Source organism: Trachypithecus francoisi, unplaced genomic scaffold (genome assembly GCF_009764315.1).
Source record: "Trachypithecus francoisi isolate TF-2019V2 unplaced genomic scaffold, Tfra_2.0 Lachesis_group5, whole genome shotgun sequence".
NCBI lineage: Eukaryota > Metazoa > Chordata > Mammalia > Primates > Cercopithecidae > Trachypithecus > Trachypithecus francoisi.
In genome coordinates, this window is record NW_022681470.1 from 141,620,047 (window position 1) to 141,638,872 (window position 18,826).

General features: G+C 51.2%; 1 protein-coding gene across 2 annotated transcripts in view; it reads left to right on the forward strand.

Annotated features, from left to right (window-relative positions):
• FBN3 (fibrillin 3) overlaps positions 1-18,826 on the forward strand; it is an 89,701-nt gene that overhangs the window by 69,743 nt on the left and 1,132 nt on the right. For both annotated transcript variants that reach the window (XM_033197579.1, XM_033197580.1), the window contains exons 57-63: positions 1,381-1,506; positions 3,548-3,670; positions 3,896-4,012; positions 9,969-10,097; positions 10,190-10,309; positions 12,090-12,324; positions 13,171-13,321. In XM_033197579.1, the coding sequence (XP_033053470.1) occupies positions 1,381-1,506; positions 3,548-3,670; positions 3,896-4,012; positions 9,969-10,097; positions 10,190-10,309; positions 12,090-12,324; positions 13,171-13,321 (1,001 nt within the window). The remainder of the gene's footprint in view (positions 1-1,380; positions 1,507-3,547; positions 3,671-3,895; positions 4,013-9,968; positions 10,098-10,189; positions 10,310-12,089; positions 12,325-13,170; positions 13,322-18,826) is intronic.

Consider the following 18,826-nt stretch of genomic DNA (forward strand, 5'->3'; position numbering starts at 1 on the left):
CACTGCAACCTCTGCCTCCCAGTGGCAAACCTGTCATCCCAGCACTTTGGGAGGCTGAAGCTGGAGGATTGCTTAAGCTTAATCCCAGGAATTTGGTGCTGCAATGAGCTAAGATAGTGCTACTGCACTCCAGCCTGGGCGACAGAGCGAGACTTTGTCTCCAAAAACAAAAACAAAATAGGCCAGGCACAGTGGCTCACGCTTGTAATCCCAGCACTTTGGGAGGCTGAGGCGGGCGGATCACCTGAAGTCTGGAGTTCAAGAACACCCTGGTCAACATGGTGAAACCCCGTCTCTACTAAAAATACAAAAAAATTAGCTGGATGTAGTGGCAGGCGCCTGTAGTCCCAGCTACTTGGGAGGCTGAGGCCGGAGAATGGCACGAACCCTGGAGGCAGAGCTTGCAGTGAGCCGAGATTGTGCCACTGCACTCCAGCCTGGGCAACAGAGCGAGACTCCATCTCAAAAAAAAAAGAGGGCCTAGACAGACCCAAAGGGGCCCTTTGAGGCCGTGGGAGAGGCTGGCTCTGGGGCCTGGGGCTCTGGGGAGAGCCAACCTCTCCCACAGCCAGTAAAGATGAGGTTTTGCTATGTTGGCCAGGCTGGTCTCGAACTCCTGGCCTCAAGTGATTCACCCACCTCAGCCTCCCAAAATGCTGGGATTACAGGCGTGAGCTACCACGCCTGTCCCACTGTGTGTTCTTTGTAAGTGAGAGCTCGTTCCGGACTGCATGGGAGCCGGTGTGTGTCTGTGTGTGTCAGCTGGGCGGGAAGTATACACCGTGTTCACCTGTGAAGTAGAAGGCAGTGAGAGGGAGCCAGCGGCCTGTGTGTTGTGGGCTTGGGTGAGTTGTGGGCAGGTGTATGAGTGTCTGCGTGTGAGCCAGTGTGAGGACATCAGCGTGTCTCACTGAGTGTGTCACTGAGAGTGAGATGGGTTATCCATGTGACCAGCAGTGACATCAATAGGACTGGGGAGGAAATGGCTTTCTGGGGGTGTGCCTGGGGGGAGAACGGGAGTCCCTGAGTGTGGGTGTGTGTTCCCGTGTTTCTGCAGGAGCGTGTGGGTGTGTGGCTGTTGTGTCATGTTGCATGCACTGTGTGTCTCTGTTGTGCATGTTGGTGCACTGAGGAGGTGTCGCTGTTGAGGCCGGGGCAGGTGGGTGTGTCTCCCCCTCCCTAGAAGCTTCATGGGCTTGTCCTGCGGGCTCAGGTGTCATCCGCAGCCTGAGGATGGGGTCCATGTGGGCTGGGGTGCAGTGGCGGGTGTGGGAGGCAGGCTGGACTTTGCTCCGAGGAGATGGCTGCCGGCCAGAGAGAAGGAGACATCGATGGCCCAAGGTGGCCAGCCAGCCCCATTTGCACCCTGCTTTTCCCCAGATGTAGATGAATGCCGTATGCTTGCTCACCTGTGTGCTCATGGAGAGTGCATCAACAGCCTCGGCTCCTTCCGCTGCCACTGTCAGGCCGGGTACACACCAGATGCTACTGCTACCACCTGCCTGGGTGAGCCCAGCCCTCTGCACCTGTACCCTTGGCCCAGCCCGGCCACCTCCTACACAGCCCCTGACCACAACTTCCCTGAGACTTTGCAGTTTGCAATGTTAGGGTTTCATTTACGAAGTGGTGCCTGAACCATACATACAACTGAGGGCCAGGTGCAATGGCCCACTACTGTAATCCCAGTATTTTGGGAGGTCGAGGTGGGAGGATCACTTGAGGCCAGGAGTTTCAGACTAGCCTGGGCAACATAGCAAGACCCCATCACTAAAAAAAGTTAGCCAGGAATGGTGGCCTGTAGTCTGACATGCGCCTGTAGCCCCCGATACCTGGGAGGCTGCTTGAGCTCAGGAGTCTGAGGCTTCCGTGAGCTATGATTGCGCCACTGCAGTCCAACCTGGGTGACAGAGACCCTGTCTCTTAAAAAATGAAAAAGAAGGCCGGGCGCAGTGGCTCATGCCTGTGATCCCAGCACTTTGGGAGGCCAAGGCGGGTGGATCACGAGGTCAGGAGTTCAAGACCAGCCTGGCCAAGATGGTGAAACTCCGTCTCTAGTGAAAATGCAAAAAAATTGGCCGGGCGTGGTGGCACGCACCGGTAATCCCATAATCCCAGCTACTCCGGAGGCTGAGGCAGAGAATTGCTTACACCTGGAGGGGTGGAGGTTGCAGTGAGCCGAGATCATGCCAGTGTTCTCCAGCCTGGGCGACAGAGCGAGACTCTGTCTCAAAAAAAAAAAAAACCAGCCACGCGTGGTAGCTCATGCTTATAATCCCAGCACTTTGGGAGGTCAAGGTGGGCACATCATTTGAAGCCAGTATTTCAAGACCAGCCTGGCCAAGATGGTGAAACCCCATCTGTACTAAAAATACAAAAATTAGTTGCACGTGCTTGTGCACGCCTATAATCTCAGCTACTTGGGAGGCTGACACAGGAGAATCATTTGAACCTGGGAAGTAGAGGTTGTAGTGAGCTGAGATCATGCCACTGCACTGTAGCCTGGGCAACAGAGTGAGACTCTGTCAAGAAAGAAAGAGAGAAAGAAAGAGAAAGGAAGAAAGGGAGAAAGAGAAAAAGAAGGGAAGGGAAGGGGAGAGGAGGGGAGGGGAGAGAGAAAAAAGAAGAGAGAGAAAGAAAAGAAAAAAGAAAGGAAAAGAAAGAAAGAAAGAAAAAGAAAGAAAGAAAGAAAGAGAAAGAAAAAAGGGAAGAGAAGAGAAAAGAAAAGAAAAGAAAAGAAAACAGAGGAAGGAAGGGAAGGAAGGCCAGGTGAGGTGGCTTATGCCTGTAATCCCAGCACATTTTGGGAGGCTGAGGCAGGAGGATCACTTGAGGCCAGGAGTTTGAGACCAGCCTAACATTGTGAAACCATCTCTACTAAAAAAAAAAAAAGAAAAAGAAAAAAATTAGCCAGGTGTGGTAGCATGTGCCAGTAATGCCAGCTGCTTGGGAGGCTGAGGCAGGAGAGTTGTTTGAACATGGGACGCGGAGGTTGCAGTGAGCCGAGATTGCGCCATTGTATTCCAGCCTGGGTGATGCAGCGAGAGTCCGTCTCAAGAAAGAAAGAGAGGAAGGAAGGAAGGGAGGGAGGGAGCATCCTTTCCTTCTCCCACCCCTACCCCATTTGGGCCACTTTCCTGCTGTTGTTTCTTCCTTTTATTTTGCACATCCTGAGATTTTTCAGTTACGTTTTGTAGTAAGTGTACATCTAAGTCAGCAGGAGGAAAACCCCAGCCCGAGGGTCAAATCTGGCCCTCCAATTGTTCTTGTCAATAAAGTTTTATTAGCACACAGCCATACACATTTGTCTGCTTACCCTCAGTGGCTGCTTTGCTGGTACAAAGGCCACATGGAGTAGTTGTGTCCGAGACCATGTGGCCTGCAAAACCAAATGTGTTTACCATCTGGCTTTTTGCAGAAAAAGTGTTAATTCCTGTGTAAGTCCACAGATTCTGGATGGTGCGGGTCTGGGTGGAGACCCCAGTCCCTGAACACCCCCAGGGAATGTCTGTCTAACCCCGCCCCATCACACCCTGCTGTCCTTCCCTAGATGTGGACGAGTGCAGCCAGGTCCCCAAGCCGTGTACCTTCCTCTGCAAAAACACGAAGGGCAGTTTCCTATGCAGCTGTCCCCGAGGCTACCTGCTGGAGGAGGACAGCCGGACCTGCAAAGGTGATGTCCTTTCAACTCTTCCCCACTCCCGCCACTGCATGCACTCTAGGGCCCTGCTCCTGTCCTCTGCAATCTCACCCCCTCCCATCTGCATGGAGTCAAGCACCATCTCTGGGATCTTTCTCTTGTCATCCCTCTGCCTGGAGGTGGCAAGGGCAGCCCCTGAGAAGCCCCTAACCCCCAACTGGGCCCTGCCCTGAGCCTGCTGGACTATCTGTGCTGCAGACCTGGATGAATGCACCTCCCGGCAGCACAACTGTCAGTTCCTCTGTGTCAACACTGTGGGCGCCTTCACCTGCCGCTGTCCGCCCGGCTTCACCCAGCGCCACCAGGCCTGCTTCGGTGAGTGACCCTTGCCCCCCACCGGGAGGTGATGCACAACCCTAGCCTTAGTTATTTTGCTCACCAAGAAAATATCAAGTTGGCCGGGCGCAGTGGCTCATACCTGTAATCCCAGCACTTTGGAAAGCCGAGGCGGGCGGATCACCTGAGGTCAGGAGTTCAAGACCAGCCTGGCCAATATAGTGAAACCCCGTCTCTACTAAAAATACAAAAAAAAATAGCCTGGAATGGTGGCAGGTGCCTGTAATCCCACCTACTTGAGAGGCTGAGGCAGGAGAATCGCTTGAACCCAGGAGGCAGAGGTTGTGGTGAGCCAAGATCACGCCACTGCACTCCAGCCTGGGCAACAAGAGCGAAACTCTGTCTCAAAAAAAAAAAAAAAAAAAAAAAAGCACCCAACATGTACTGGACATTGGGAACGTGGGGGTGATCAGAACAAAGTCCTTACTTCCTCAGTGCTTGCTTCCTGGAGGCATCTAGAACCTCCTTCCTCTCCTTTGGGAGGAGAGAGGCCCTCTGGCCTTGGCTTATGGCACCTTGCCTTCCCCCTGACAAGTGCCTGCTGGGTCTCCCTCCCAGAGCCTCCCTAGAGTGCTCCTGAAATCCCAGGTCTCACATAGTCCCAAGAGGAAATCAGTTCCACAGCTAAAGTCACAAGAGCATCTGCTACCATCATTGTTTCTTAGTGTCTTGTGGCTCCCAGGGAACCCAATCTTCCCCAAAGGCAGAGCCTAGTCAAGGGTGGTGCCATTCATGCTCCAACTAATCTGCCCAGACAGCACCTACTGTGTACCAGGCAGTGCTCCAGACCAAAGGGTGGCAAACTCCAGCCTGCCAGCCAAGCCCGGCCCCCTGCTTGCTTTTGTTAATAAAGTTTTATTGACACACACCCAAGCCCACTTGCTTACAATCACCTGTGGCTGCTTTTGCACTATATTGGCAGAGAAGAGTCTTGGGACAGAGCCTGTTACAGAAACAGAAATGGTTTGTCCGGCCCTGTTATAGACCCTGGGGGTACAGCAACAAACATAAGAGGCAGGACTCTTTCGTCATGGAACTTTCCTTCTGGCACAGAATCAGACTAGAAGCAGACAACAAGAAATTAACAGAATGGTGTGGCTGGGTGTGGTAGCTCATGCCTGTAACCCCATCACTTTGGGAGGCTGAGGCTGGCAGATCACTTGAGGACAGAAATTCGAGACCAGCCTGGCCAACATGACAAAACCCCGTGTCTACTAAAAATACAAAAATTAGCTGGGCGTGGTGGCAGCGCCTGTAATCCCAACTACTCAGGAGGCTGAGGAAAGAGAATCACTTGAACCTGGGAGGTGGAGGTTGCAGTGAGTCAAGATTGTGCCATTGCACTCCAGCCTTGGGGACACAGCAAGACTCTGTCTCAAAAACAAACAAACAAACAAACAATTAACAGAATAGTGTGCTCAAAGGTGATGTGTGTCATGAAAGAAAGAAAAAATAAAAGCAGGAGTTCAGGAAAGAAGGAGAGGGCCGCAGGGTTGTTTTGGGAGGCAGGGAGAGATTTGTTGTTGTTGGGTTTTGGTTGTGTTGTTTGTTTGTTATAGAAATGGAGTCTTGCTCTGTCACCCAAGCTGGAATACGTGATATGATCACAGCTCACTGCAACCTCAAATTCCTGGGCTCAAGCAATCCTCCCACTTCAGCTTCCCTAGTACTTGGGACTACAGGCTCACCACACCTGGATTTTGTTTTTGTTTTTGTTTTTTGTTTCTTAGAGATAGAGTCTCTTAATGACTCTGTTGCCTGGGCTTGAGTACAGTGGCTATTCACAAATGTGATCATAGCACACTGAAGCCTGAAACTCCTGGTGTCAAGTGATCCTCCCACCTCAGCCTCCTGAAAGGGCTTCAGTTGGTTTTTTTTTGTTTTTTCCTGAGACAGAGTCTCGCTCTGTCACCCAGGCTGGAGTGCAGTGGCCGGATCTCAGCTCACTGCAAGCTCCGCCTCCCGGGTTTATGCCATTCTCCTGCCTCAGCCTCCCGAGTAGCTGGGACTACAGGCGCCCATCACCTCGCCTGGCTAGTTTTTTGTATTTTTTAGTAGAGACGGGGTTTCACCGTGTTAGCCAGGATGGTCTCAATCTCCTGACCTCGTGATCCGCCCGTCTCGGCCTCCCAAAGTGCTGGGATTACAGGCTTGAGCCACTGCGCCCGGCCAGGGCTTCAGTTTTAAGAGAGGGATCAGATGAAGTGTCACCAAAAGAGAACATTTGGCTGGGCATTGTGGCTCATACCTGTAATCCCAGCACTTTGGGAGGATGGCTTAGGGCCAGGAGTTTGAGACCAGCCCAGGCAACATGGCAAGACTCTATCTCTACAAAAAATACAAAATTAGCTAGAGGTGGTGACACCTGACTGTAGTCTTAGCTACTCAGGAGGCTGAGGTGGGAGGATCTCTTGAACCCAGGAGGTTGAGGCTGCAGTGAGCAATGTTCATGCCACTGCAGTCCAACCTAGGGGACAGAGCAAGACTTTTTCTCAAAAAAAAAAAAAGAGAGAGAGAGAACATTTGAACAAAGACTGTTGAAACAAGATGCATTTCACTTTTTCTGCAACAGTAGTTTTCAGCCGGGCATGATGGCTCACACCTGTGATCCCAACATTTTGGGAGGCTGAGGCAGGAGGATTGCTTCAGCTCAGGAGTTTGATACCAGCCTGGGCAACATAGCGAGATCCCATCTCTATTAAAAACAAAAACAAACAAACAAAAAAAACCAGTAAAGTTTTCACTGGAAGTGTGAGCAGCTGCATGGATCAGGGCCATGCATCACATGTTTACCATCCATGGAGCAAGCTCACACGTGACTGCTTCTCTCACTAGAAAAGAGTTTAAATTCTCAGCCAGGCAGGTGGTGGTGTAAGGCTCAACTTGATCAAAAGTCAACAAACTTTATCTGTAAAGGGCTCAAGAGAAGTAAATATTTTCAGCTTTATAATTGAGATGGTCTCTGTCGCCATGATTGGACTCTGCCGTGGTAGCATCAAAGCAACCGGAGAGATACATAAATGAAAGACCATGTCTGTGTGCCAATAAAACTTTATTGATACAACAGACAGTGGCTTGGATTTGGTCCCAGGGTGTTTCCGTTTGCTGATGACTAAACTATTAATAGAAGAGCAAACTCACATGACCACAGTAGGCCAGCCTGACACTTGGTTTGCTTTGCTAGCTATAAGGGAAAGAAATTGCGGGTGGTGGCGGACATTTCTGTTTTTAATTTTTGAGATGGAGTCTTGCCCTGTTGCCCAGGCTGGAGATTGCAATGGTGCAATCTCAGCTCACTGCAATCTCACCTCCCAGGTTCAAGCGATCCTCCTGCCTCAGCCTCCCAAGTAGCTAGGACTACAGGTGTGCGCCACCACGCCCGGCTATTTTTTGTTATTTCTAGTAGAGACAGAGTTTTGCCATGTTGCCCGGGCTGGTCTTAAACTCCTGGGCTCGAGCAATCTGCCCACCTCAGCCTTCCAAAGTGCTGGGATTGCAGGCATGAGCCACAGTGCCTGGCTGTGCCAAACATTTCTTTCTGGCCAGAGTGTAGACCTATTCTCTGTGGCCCCTCAAGTGACAGCTCAGGCAGCTGCAGGAGCCACTCCTACTTAGAAGCTTCATATTCCCATGTCTGTTGTTCCCAAGAGATATTCAATTTTTGTTTGTTTGTTTCCATTTTTTTGAGACAGAGTCTTACTCTGTCACCCAGGCTGGAGTGCAGTGGTGTGATCGTGGCTCACTGCAACCTCCGCCTCCTGGGTTCAAATGATTCTCCCGCCTCAGCCTCCCGAGTAGCTGAGATTACAGGCATGCAGCACTACATCCAGCTAATTTTTGTATTTTTAGTAGAGATGGGGTTTCACTATGTTGGCCAGGCTGGTCTCGAACTCCCAGCCTGAGGTGATCCGCCCACCTTGGCCTCCCAAAGTGTTGGGATTACATGCATGAGCCACTGTGCCTGGCCCCGAGAGAGACTCTACATCTCCACAGATATATGCTTGAAGTCAAGAATCTCTGTACTCAAAGAACTCAAAAGCAAGGTTTTCCACCAGGAATTTGTTGTTCATTCCCCAAAATCCCAGTTCAAATGCAATATACCAGTCATGGGCTCCCACCTTTGTACCAATGCTCTCTGGCCATCGTACCAATGCCCTCCTACCATCGTAGCATCCTGGCCATTTTAGTCAGCTCAAGCTGCCATAACAAAATACCATAGACTGCAAGTGTAGGATTTAGCAAATTCAAATCCAAAAACTGGGCTGGATGCAGTGGTTTGCACCTGTAATCCCAGCACTTTGGGAGGCTGAGGCGGGAGGATCTCTTGAGCCCAGGAGTCTGAGACCAGCCTGGGGCACATAGTGGACAACGTAGTCCCCACTAGAAATACAAAAATTAGCCAGGCATGGTCTTGTGCACCTGTAGTCCTAGCTACCCAGGAGGCTGAGGTGGGAGGATCACCAGAGCCTGGGAGGTGGAGGTTGCAGTGAGCTGAGATTGTGCCACTTCACTCCAGCCCAGGAGACAGAATGAGATCCTATCTAAAAAAAAAGAAAATTAACAGTTGGTTAAATGAAGCAGAGCAAATCCACACCAAGTGAAGATGTGGTGGCCATTTAAAATTATGCAAATAAGAATAGTAAGAAAAAATATATATTTATGTGTATATATATATTCGAGATGAAATCTCGCTCTGTCAGTCACCCAGACTGGAGTTCAGTGGCACAATCTCAGCTCATCGCAACCTCCACCTCCCGGGTTCAAGTGATTCTCCTGCCTCAGCCTCCCTAGTAGCTGGGACTACAGACGTGTACCACCACACCTGGCTAAATTTCTTTTCGTATTTTTAGTAGAGATGGGGTTTCACCATGTTGGCCAGGCTGGTCTCAAACTCCTGACTTCAGGTGATCCGCTCCCTAGGCCTCCCAAAGTACTGGGATTACAGGCATGAGCCACTGTAACCAGCCCCCAAGAATAGTAAGACTAGTTAAAGACATAGAAAGATGTTCACAGACTATTCAGTGTAAAACAATAGCTTACACACACACACACCACACACACACACAGAGAGAGAGAGAGAGAGAGAGAGAGAGAGAGGGAGAGAGAGAGAGACATGGACAACCCATACACTAGGTGGCTTAAACTACAGAGATTTATTTTTTTCAATTCTGGAGGCCAGGCAGTTCGAGATCAAGGTGGCAGCATGGTTGGTTCTGTGAGGGCTCTCTTCTTGGTTTGCAGACAGCCGCCTTCTTGCTGTGTCCTCACTTGGCAGAGACAGAGCAAGCTTTCTAGTATCTCTTCTTATAAGGGCACTATTCTCATCATAAAAGCCCTACCCTCATGACTTATCTAACTGTGATCACCTCCCAAAGACCTAATCTCCAAATACCATCCCACTGGGGGTTGGGGCTTCAACATAGGATTTTGGAGACACAAACATTCAGTCCATAGCACCGGCTGACCTCACACTATTGTCAGGTTTCCATGAGAACAAAACTCAACAGGCAACCCAATGTCATTTTTCCATGGGAGAAGGAAGAGTCTTTGTTTATCTTTTACTCTTTTACCAGGCACTGCCCCAAGCCTTTTACATGATTAGGTTAATTTAATTATCTCTCACACACACAAAAAAATGCAATGAGGTAGACATTATCATCTCCATGTTACAGGTGAGGACATCGAGGCACAGAGAGGGTAGGTAAGTTGCCCAAGGACACACAGCTTCAAGGCAGTGGAGATGAGATTCTTTATGTGCAGGATCTCAAAGACTATTCTTTGAGTCGGGAACTGTTACAGATCTCATTTCACAGAGTGGGAAACAGGCACAGAGAGGAACTTGCCTGGAGCCACACAGTGGTGGAACTGGCATTGTGTCACCTGACACGAGTTCCTTAACCAGCAAGCAACCCTGCCCGATCTCTCTCCTCTGCAGACAATGATGAGTGCTCAGCCCAGCCTGGCCCATGTGGTGCCCGCGGGCACTGCCACAACACCCCAGGCAGCTTCCGCTGTGAATGCCACCAAGGCTTCACCCTGGACAGCTCAGGCCATGGCTGTGAAGGTACAGCCCAGCTTTGGCGGGGGTCTAGTGTTTGGGGGTGTTGGTCCTGAGAGCCGTCTGGTAAACCCTCTCTCCCTCTCTCTATGTCTCAGATGTGAATGAATGTGATGGACCCCACCGCTGCCAGCACGGCTGTCAGAACCAGCTAGGGGGCTACCGCTGCGGCTGCCCCCAGGGTTTCACCCAGCACTCCCAGTGGGCCCAGTGTGTGGGTGAGTGGAAGGGGCTGGGAAGAAGCTTGGGCCCCCACCAGAATCTGCTCAGAGCAGGCGACTAACAGACACCACCCTGCAAGATGTCATGACAAGCTCAATTATATAAAGATTGAACAGGCCAGCCCAGAAGGTAGTGAGTTCCCCACTGTTGGGGAGTCAAGGTGCAGCAGAATAAGCATGGAAAAGTGTCTGAGTTCATTCCTTAGGGCATGGTGGCCTGGAGGATTCAGTTGAGACAGATTCTGAGACCTGAAGTCTGCAATTCTGTGATCACAGGGAAAGAGTGCTGTGATTGATTAGTGATGTCTGCCATGAGTGTGATTACTGATGTCTGCTATAGATGCTGCAAGGGGTGATGGAGGTGTGAATGCTATATCATTGTCATAGCTGTTGCAGAGGCCCTTCATTTGGAGAGCTAGCCTTCTGCCCCGCAACCTTCCCCCTTCTTCTGGCTGCTCCAGGACCTCCTGGCAGCCCGTTTCACTACTCTCTTCATTCCTCCGCTACAGTGCAGCTTTCACCCTCTACCATTTTCGGGCCCACTTGCTATCTCTTGAGACCTCTCCTTGGCCTCCATCCTCTACCTCCACTACTCTGGGCACCACAGTCTGCCCCTCCTGGACACTGTCTCCTATGGCCTTGGTGATGTGGCTGTCTCTGCTCTCCCACTGCCTCACAGGCACTGCCTTCTCTGCCCTCTCCTTTTGTCTCTCATGGTGGGTCTTTAGCTAAGTTCTTCTCAGGCTTCCCACACCACATGACCCTGCCCCCCGAGGCAAGGTGCTTGTCCCTTAGGGATCTTGGGGATCCCACAGACCATCGATCGGCCTTTGCTTGCAACTCTTCCTCAACTTGTCTCCTCCTCTCTGTACTGACTCACTCATTCTTTCCCCAATTGTTTGCCATGGACCTGCCTTTCACTAGACCCTGAGCTCAGACGCAGAAGTGAGCTGAAAAACCATTTCTGCCTTGAGTTGTTCAGTCCAGCAAAGGAAACAGGAATTAAATAGACCCCTAACTAGGTTCTCAACAGAGGACCATTTTACCCCCTATAGTACATTTTGAAGTGTCTGGGAGACATTTTTGGTCATCACAACTGGGATCCAGCATGGTAGTTCACTCTTGTGGGATATTGAGGTAGGAGGATCGTTTGAGGCCAGGAGTTCAAGACCAGCCTAGGCAACATAGAAAGACCCCCCCCCCCATCTCTACAAAAAGTTAAAAGATTAGTCAGGCATATTGGTGCACACCTGTAGTCCCAGCTACTTGGGAGGCTGAGGCAGAAGGGTCCCTTGAGCCCAGGAGGTCAAGGCTACAGTGCACTATGGTTGCACCACTGCACTCCAGCCTGAGCAACAGAGTGAAACTCCCAACTCTAAACAGACAATTGGAGGCAAATGGGTTTTCCTGGCATCAAGCGGGTGGAGGCCAGGGGTACTGCTCATCGTCCCACAGTGCAAGGACGGCTCCTCCCTAGAGAAAGATCCGGCCCCAAATGTCCATAGCACTGAGGGTGAGAAAGCTTGTTCTAGATCATCGCACACTTTGAGGTTTAGGGGAAGTGTTGAGAGATGCAGTGAAGGAGAACCACAGGGTTCTGTGGGCAGCGGGGCTGTGGGGCCCATCTAGTCTCAGGGCTCACTGCCAGGTTGCTGGAGGCTTTGACATTGGACTTGGGCTCTAAACAGAGAGCATTCCAGGTGGAGGGCTCTGGGGGTGAGAAGGCTGTGCCGCCCCACCTCTGCGTCCTGCCTCTCCTCCTCCTTTCCTCCCACAGATGAGAACGAGTGTGCCCTGTCGCCCCCCACCTGCGGGAGCGCCTCCTGTCACAACACTCTTGGTGGCTTCCGCTGCGTCTGCCCCTCTGGCTTTGACTTTGATCAGACCCTTGGGGGCTGCCAGGATGTGGATGAGTGCGCCGGACGGCGTGGTCCCTGTAGCTACAGCTGTGCCAACACTCCCGGTGGCTTCCTGTGCGGCTGTCCTCAAGGCTTCTTCCGGGCTGGGCAAGGGTGAGAGGCTGGAGTAGGGCAGGCAGACTCCATGCCCTGCAAGCATCCATGCATGCGCGTGCGCACACACACACACACACACGCACACACACGGGGCTTTGTGCATGCCAAGAATTTACCAGAAGAGCTCCTTCTGCCCGTGCATGCAGGCATTTACCCACATGTGCACAGAGTCCTGGACACACAGGTACAGTGGCACCTGTGTCTGTGCACACACAGGCTCACACCACTAACATGTAGTTGTCCACATGGCACACACCCGTACCAGTATGCGTGGGTACCCTCGTGCATTTACAGATCCCAGCATGCACACGTGTGTGTGTGTGCGTGCATGTCCAAGTGTGCACTCAGGCTCATGCATGCCCACATCCCTGGGGGCACTGTGCCATTGCTACATCCTGGTTTGCACAGGTGAGGAAGCACGCATCAGCTGTCTATGAATGCTCACATTATACACACCCCCCCTCCGGGCACACTCAGGGAGATTCACACATTCCTATGAGCACACATGTGCCTGCATGAGTTATTCCCCATGTGAACACACAGGTTGGCACATGCACACGCCCCGGGTATGCTAATGTCCGTTCGTCCATCCCAGCCTGTGCCTGTCCTCTCACTCCTGTGTTCACACCTATGCCCAGGTGAACCAAGGGACTCACATGCACACCCTTACGTGGTACACACACACTCATGCACACGGAGTCACACCAGCACATGCTCAGAGGCACATGTGTGCGTGAGCATTTGCAGCATGACTCAGAAAAGAGGATGGGGGTGGAGCGAGGTGGCTGGGGAGGTTCCATCAGCCTACTTCTGAAATCCCCCACCCTGCTCATCCTGTTGCAGGCACTGTGTCTTCGGCCTGGGCTTCAGCCCTGGACCCCAGGACACCCCGGACAAAGAGGAGCTGCTCTCGACTGAAACCTGCTACGAATGCAAGATCAACGGCCTAGCTCCCCGGGACCGGCCACGACGCAGTGCCCACAGGGACCACCAGGTGACATGGGTGCTGCACTGGGCGGGGTTGGCCAGGGAACGGGTGAGTGTAGGAAAGAGGCTGTGGACCCGACTTAGTCATGTCAGTCCCCCAAGAAGGAGCACCAGGCTCCACATCCCAGCAGGTTCCCCATGTCATGTGCCAGCTTGGGACCTTCTTGTGCTTTCTCAGCCCTGGGATTTTTCTTGGGGGGTCTCTGGGGGACACATCTCCTGAACACTCTACCTCACTCCTGGTGACAAGTCAGGCATCTTCCATACAGACCCTGGCCAGGCTGTGACACTCTCTCTGGGTCCCGTTTATAAAGGCACTTGGATGCGGGGACATACCCGGGCCCCTCCAACCCTGCCTGCACCCTGGAATCTGTCACCTCCTCACTTCCTAGTTGGTGAATCCCTCCCTTGGGACCCTTTTGGGATTTAGTTCCAATGGGGCCCTAAGTGGCCTCTGTGCCACAGCTGTGCCCATCTCAGCTCTTCTGTGCACTCCTCTGGGCTATTCTCACAAACCCTTAGCCCAAGTTAAGCCCAAGCCCCTTCCCTGTCTGAGCCTTGGGGAGGCGAGTCTTTTCTCTAGGGACCCCAGCAGAGGCTCCCCTTAGGAGCCTCAGGACCCCAACCTATACCCACTCAGCATCTGCCCTGTACCGCTCTTGTGCCTGAGGTGCTCCTGGAGTTCCTGAACTTGCCTTGTCTCTAGGAATCTCAGGGATCTTCAACACACCACTCGGTAGCCGTAGGGCAGGCCTATGCCTCTGTCCCTCCTGCCCCCTCAGGCCACCCCATCAAGGTGTGCAGAGAGGGCAGTTTTGCCACAGCTGCCAGCTGCTTGCCCCTCAACTGAAGAGTCCCTGACTACAGGTCAGTCCTGCAGCCATCACCCAAGGGATCTGAAAGCCAAAAATATATTCAACACCTGCTGTATGCAGGTGTTACTCCAAGTGCTCTGTGTTCACAGCCTCTCAATGTTTATGACAACCCTGGGAGGTGTAGATGCCACTATTTTATTTATTTATTTTTTATTTTTTGAGACGGAGTCTCGCTCTTGTTGTCCAGGCTGGAGTGCAATGGCGTGATCTCAGCTGACCATAATCTCTGCCTCTCGAGTTCAGGCGATTCTCCAGCCTCAGCCTCCCAAGTAGCTGGGATTACAGGCGTGCACCACCATGCCCAGCTAATTTTGTATTTTTAGTAGAGACAGGGTTTCTCCATATTGGTAAGGCTGATCTTGAACTCCTGATCTCAGGTGATCCGCCCGCCTCAGCCTCCCAAAGTGCTGGGATTACAGGCATGAACTACTGCACCCGGCCTAGATGCCACTATTATCCCAACTTTACAGATGGAGGAACTGAGGCTCAGAGAAGTTAGGGCACATGCCCAAGATACGGAACTTGAACGTGGTGGTTCAGAGATTCCATGGCTATGGCACATGGACTTCTCTTTACAAGCAGCCTTGGCATCCATGGTCAGCCATCCTGGGCCTCTCTGCCTTCTGAAGCCATCACTTTACATTGTTTCCCAAACAATTATCATTGAGCATGGAAACCATTACCCCAAGCTCACCCTCACTGCAGACATTTAGGACGAAGCTTCTTCACTCCATAGATTTTACTGAATACCGCTGCTGGGCACTGTAATGGAGCAACAGCAAACAACAACAAAAACAAAAACACCTGCCCTCGTGAGACTAATATTCTAAAAGGGAGACACACAAGAAATCAACATGTAAAACATATCATATTTTATAACACATGACAAATATGATACATGATAAGTGCTATGGGGAAAAACAAAGTGAGAAATGGGATATGGTTATTGGGTTTGAGAGGCTTTCTATATTAGATAAAATGTGAGTGTATTGCTTTGTATTACTGAAAGGCCCTTTTCCCCTCTAGTTATTTTTTCCCCCTTGCTGGGAAAAACTGTGGATACATATGTTATCCCATAGTTACTGGTATTTTCTGTAGACTTCATAAGGGCAGAACTGTGTCTGTAGGATTTGCTACTGTATTGGCACCCCTTGGTACTCAATAAGAGTGAGTGGAGTGGTTGTCAGGGTCCCAGGGCACAAGTAGATCAAGACAGAGAAGGGCTAATTTTTGTATTTTTAGTAGAGACGGGGTTTCACCATGTTGGCCAGGCTGGTCTCAAACTCCTGGCCTCAAGTGATCAGCTCACCTCAGCCTTCTAAACTGCTAGGATTACAGGTGTGAGCCACTGTGCCCAACCAAGGCCAGGATTTTGAGAGCAGCCTGCGTAACACACTGGGACCCCCTCCACCTACAAAAAGTAAAAATATTAGCCAGCTGTGGTGGCATGTGCCTGTAGTCCCAGCTACTTGGGATGCTGAGGCGGGAGGATTACTTGAACCCAGGAGTTCGAAGCGGCAGTGAGCTGTGATCACACCTCCGCACTCCAGCCTGGGTGACAGACTGAGACCCTGTCTCAAAAATAGGGCTATGTTGTGTCTTTACCTGCAATACCCACTAACTGCCAGCAGGTGTCGGTAAGAGCATAAGTCTTAACAACATTCCATGGGAAGAAGGCCTGAGATCTCCGGAATTGAGGGGCTGGAGAACAGGAATAACTTTCACTTGAATGCAATAGCAAAACACTCCATCGGCATGTAAATGAGGCCAAACCAACACAGTGCTCCCCAAAACAAAGGCAAAGAAAACACAGATGACTTTCTGTGGGATTGGATACATCACCGAGCCCTGGGGTAGCCTGCCATTGAGGCTCGCTGTCTTATTCAGGGCCCTGTCCAGCTGCCAAGACCAGGAAGGCACTTCAGAGGAGCTTAAATAAAGAAGGGTTTGTCATTGGCACACAGGGGGCTCTCAAAGAGAGCCAGATGCAGGAAGCACAGCGGAAGCTATCAGGCGGCTCTTCTGTCTGGTCCTTTACGCTCTCCTCTCTGGCCCTGCTTGGCATCCCGTTTCTCTCACTGTCAGCTCTGGCATTCTTTTAGGGGCTGGCTTCTGCGGAAAGGCCCTTGTTCCTAACACTAGCCATCCCAAGACACTTCTGAGTGACCTTAGGGCTCTGGGTCCCAATGTCATCTGAATAATCCCCTGGCTGCTGGGTCTCTGAGAGCAAATCTTTGATTCCCTTGGCCCAGGCTGGCAGGGGTCTGAGCAAGGTCCCTTAGCTGAGACTAGGGATCTGTAGTGTGTAACAGTGGCTGTCTCCCTCCTCTCTCAGAAGCAGCCTCAGCCTTATGCCACTGAGTCTACAGATCCAGGTGACCACTGGCCTTGCAGAGGAAGAACCAGATTTGAGATGCCCGGGGAAGCAGTATTTTCCTCCACTTTATTTTTTATTCTTTTTTTTTTTTTTTTTTTTTGAGACAAGGTCTCACTCTGTCACCCCGGCTGGAATGCGGTGGCTCAATCATAGCTCACTGCAGCCTTGAACTCCTGGGCTCAAGCGATCCTCCCACCTCAATCCCCCATGTAGCTGAGACCACAGGCACGTGCACCACCACGCCTGCCCAGCTCATGTTTGTGTTTTTTGTAGAGACAGGGTTCACTGTGTTGCCCAGGCTGGTCTCAAACTCCTGGGCTCAAGTGATCCACCCACCTCAGCTTCCCAAAGTGCTGGAAGTAAAGGCATGAGTCACTGTGCCCACCCTATTTATTTATTTATTTATTTATTTATTTTTTTGAGACAGAGTCTTGCTCTGTCGCCCAGGCTGGAGTGCAGTGGTGTGATCTCCTCTCACTGCAAGCTCCGCCTCCCAGGTTCACACCATTCTCCTGCCTCATCCTCCTGAGTAGCTGGGACTACAGGCGCCCACCACTTTGCCTGGCTAATTTTTTTGTGTGTATTTTTAGTAGAGACGGGGTTTCACCATGTTAGCCAGGATGGTCTCGATCTCCTGACCTCGTGATCCGCCCAACTCAGCCTCCCAAAGTGCTGGGATTACAGGTGTAAGCCACTGTGCCCAGCCTATTTATTGATTTTTAAAATCAATTTCTTTTTTTTTCAGGGAGCCTGGTCTCACTGTGTCACCCAGGCTAGAATGCAGCAGTGCAATCATAGCTCACTGCAGCTTGAACTCCTGGGCTCAAGGGATCCTCCCACGTCAGCCTCCCCAGTAGCTGGGACTACAGGCATGCAATACCACACCTGGCTAATTTTTTGTATTTTTAGTAGAGACAGGGTTTCACCATGTTACTCAGGCTGGTCTCGAACTCCTGGACTCAAGCGATCTGTCCACCTTGGCCCTCAGCCAACTTCATGTTTTTTCATAGCACATCTTGTCACTTTTACATTTTCCATGTATTTGTTTACTATCTGCTTTGCTTTACTAGAAGGTAAACTCCCTGAGGGGAAGGATTTTTATCTGCTCATTGCTGAACCCCCAGTGCCTCAAAGATTGCCAGGAATTCAGTGGGTGTCTAATAAACATATGTACATATTTTTGAGACAGGGTCTCAGTCTGTTACCCAGGCTGGAGTGCAGCGGTGTGATCACAGCTCACTGCTGCTTCGAACTCCTGGGACCTCCCGCCTCAGCCTCCCAAGTAGCTGGGACTACAGATGCACACCAGCACTAATATTTTCACTTTTTGTGGGTGGATGAGGTCTCACTATGTTGCCTTCTGTCCTTGAAATCCTGGCCTTGGCCGGGCATGGTGGCTCATGCCTGTAATTCCAACACTTTGGGAGGCCGAGGTGAGGGGATCGCTTGAGGCCAGGAGTTTGAGACCAGCCTGGCCAACATGGCGAAACCCCGTCTCTACTAAAAATACAAAAATTAGCCAGGCGCGATGGCAGGCACCTGTGATCCCAGCTACTTGGGAGGCTGAGGCAGGAGAATCACTTGAACCTGGGAGGCAGAGGTTGTAGTGAGCTGAGATCGTGTCACTGCACTCCAGCCTGGGCAACAGAGCGGGACTCCATCTCAAAAAAAAGAAAAAGAAATAAAGGAATCCTGGCCTCAGCTCCTGCCACAGCCTCCCAAAGTGCTGGGATTACAGGCATGAGCCCCTGTGCTCAGCCTATTTTTCATTTTAGATTCAGAGGTACAGGTTATTAATAGATGGGTATATTGGATGAGGAGGAGGTTTGAGCTTCTGCGGATCCCTCATCCAAGCAGTGAACATAGTTCCCAATAGGTCGTTTTCCATTTATTTATTTATTTATTATTTTGAGATAGTCTTGCTCTGTCCCCCAGGTTGGAATGCAGTAGCGTGATCTCAGCTCACTGCAACCTCCACCTCCAGGGTTCAAGCGATTCGCCTGCCTCAGCCTCCCAAGTAGCTGGGACTATAGGCGTCCCCCACTACGCCCAGCTAATTTTTGTATTTTTAGCAGAGACAGGACTTCATCGTATTGGTCAGGCTGGTCTTGAACTCCTGACCTTGTGGTCCACCTGCCTCAGCCTCCCAAAATGTTGGGATTACAGGCGTGAGCCACCGTGCCTAGCCTCCCAAGAGGTCATTTTTCAACCCTCGTCTCCCTCCCTCTCCCTGCTCTAGTAGACTTAGTGTCTGTTCTTC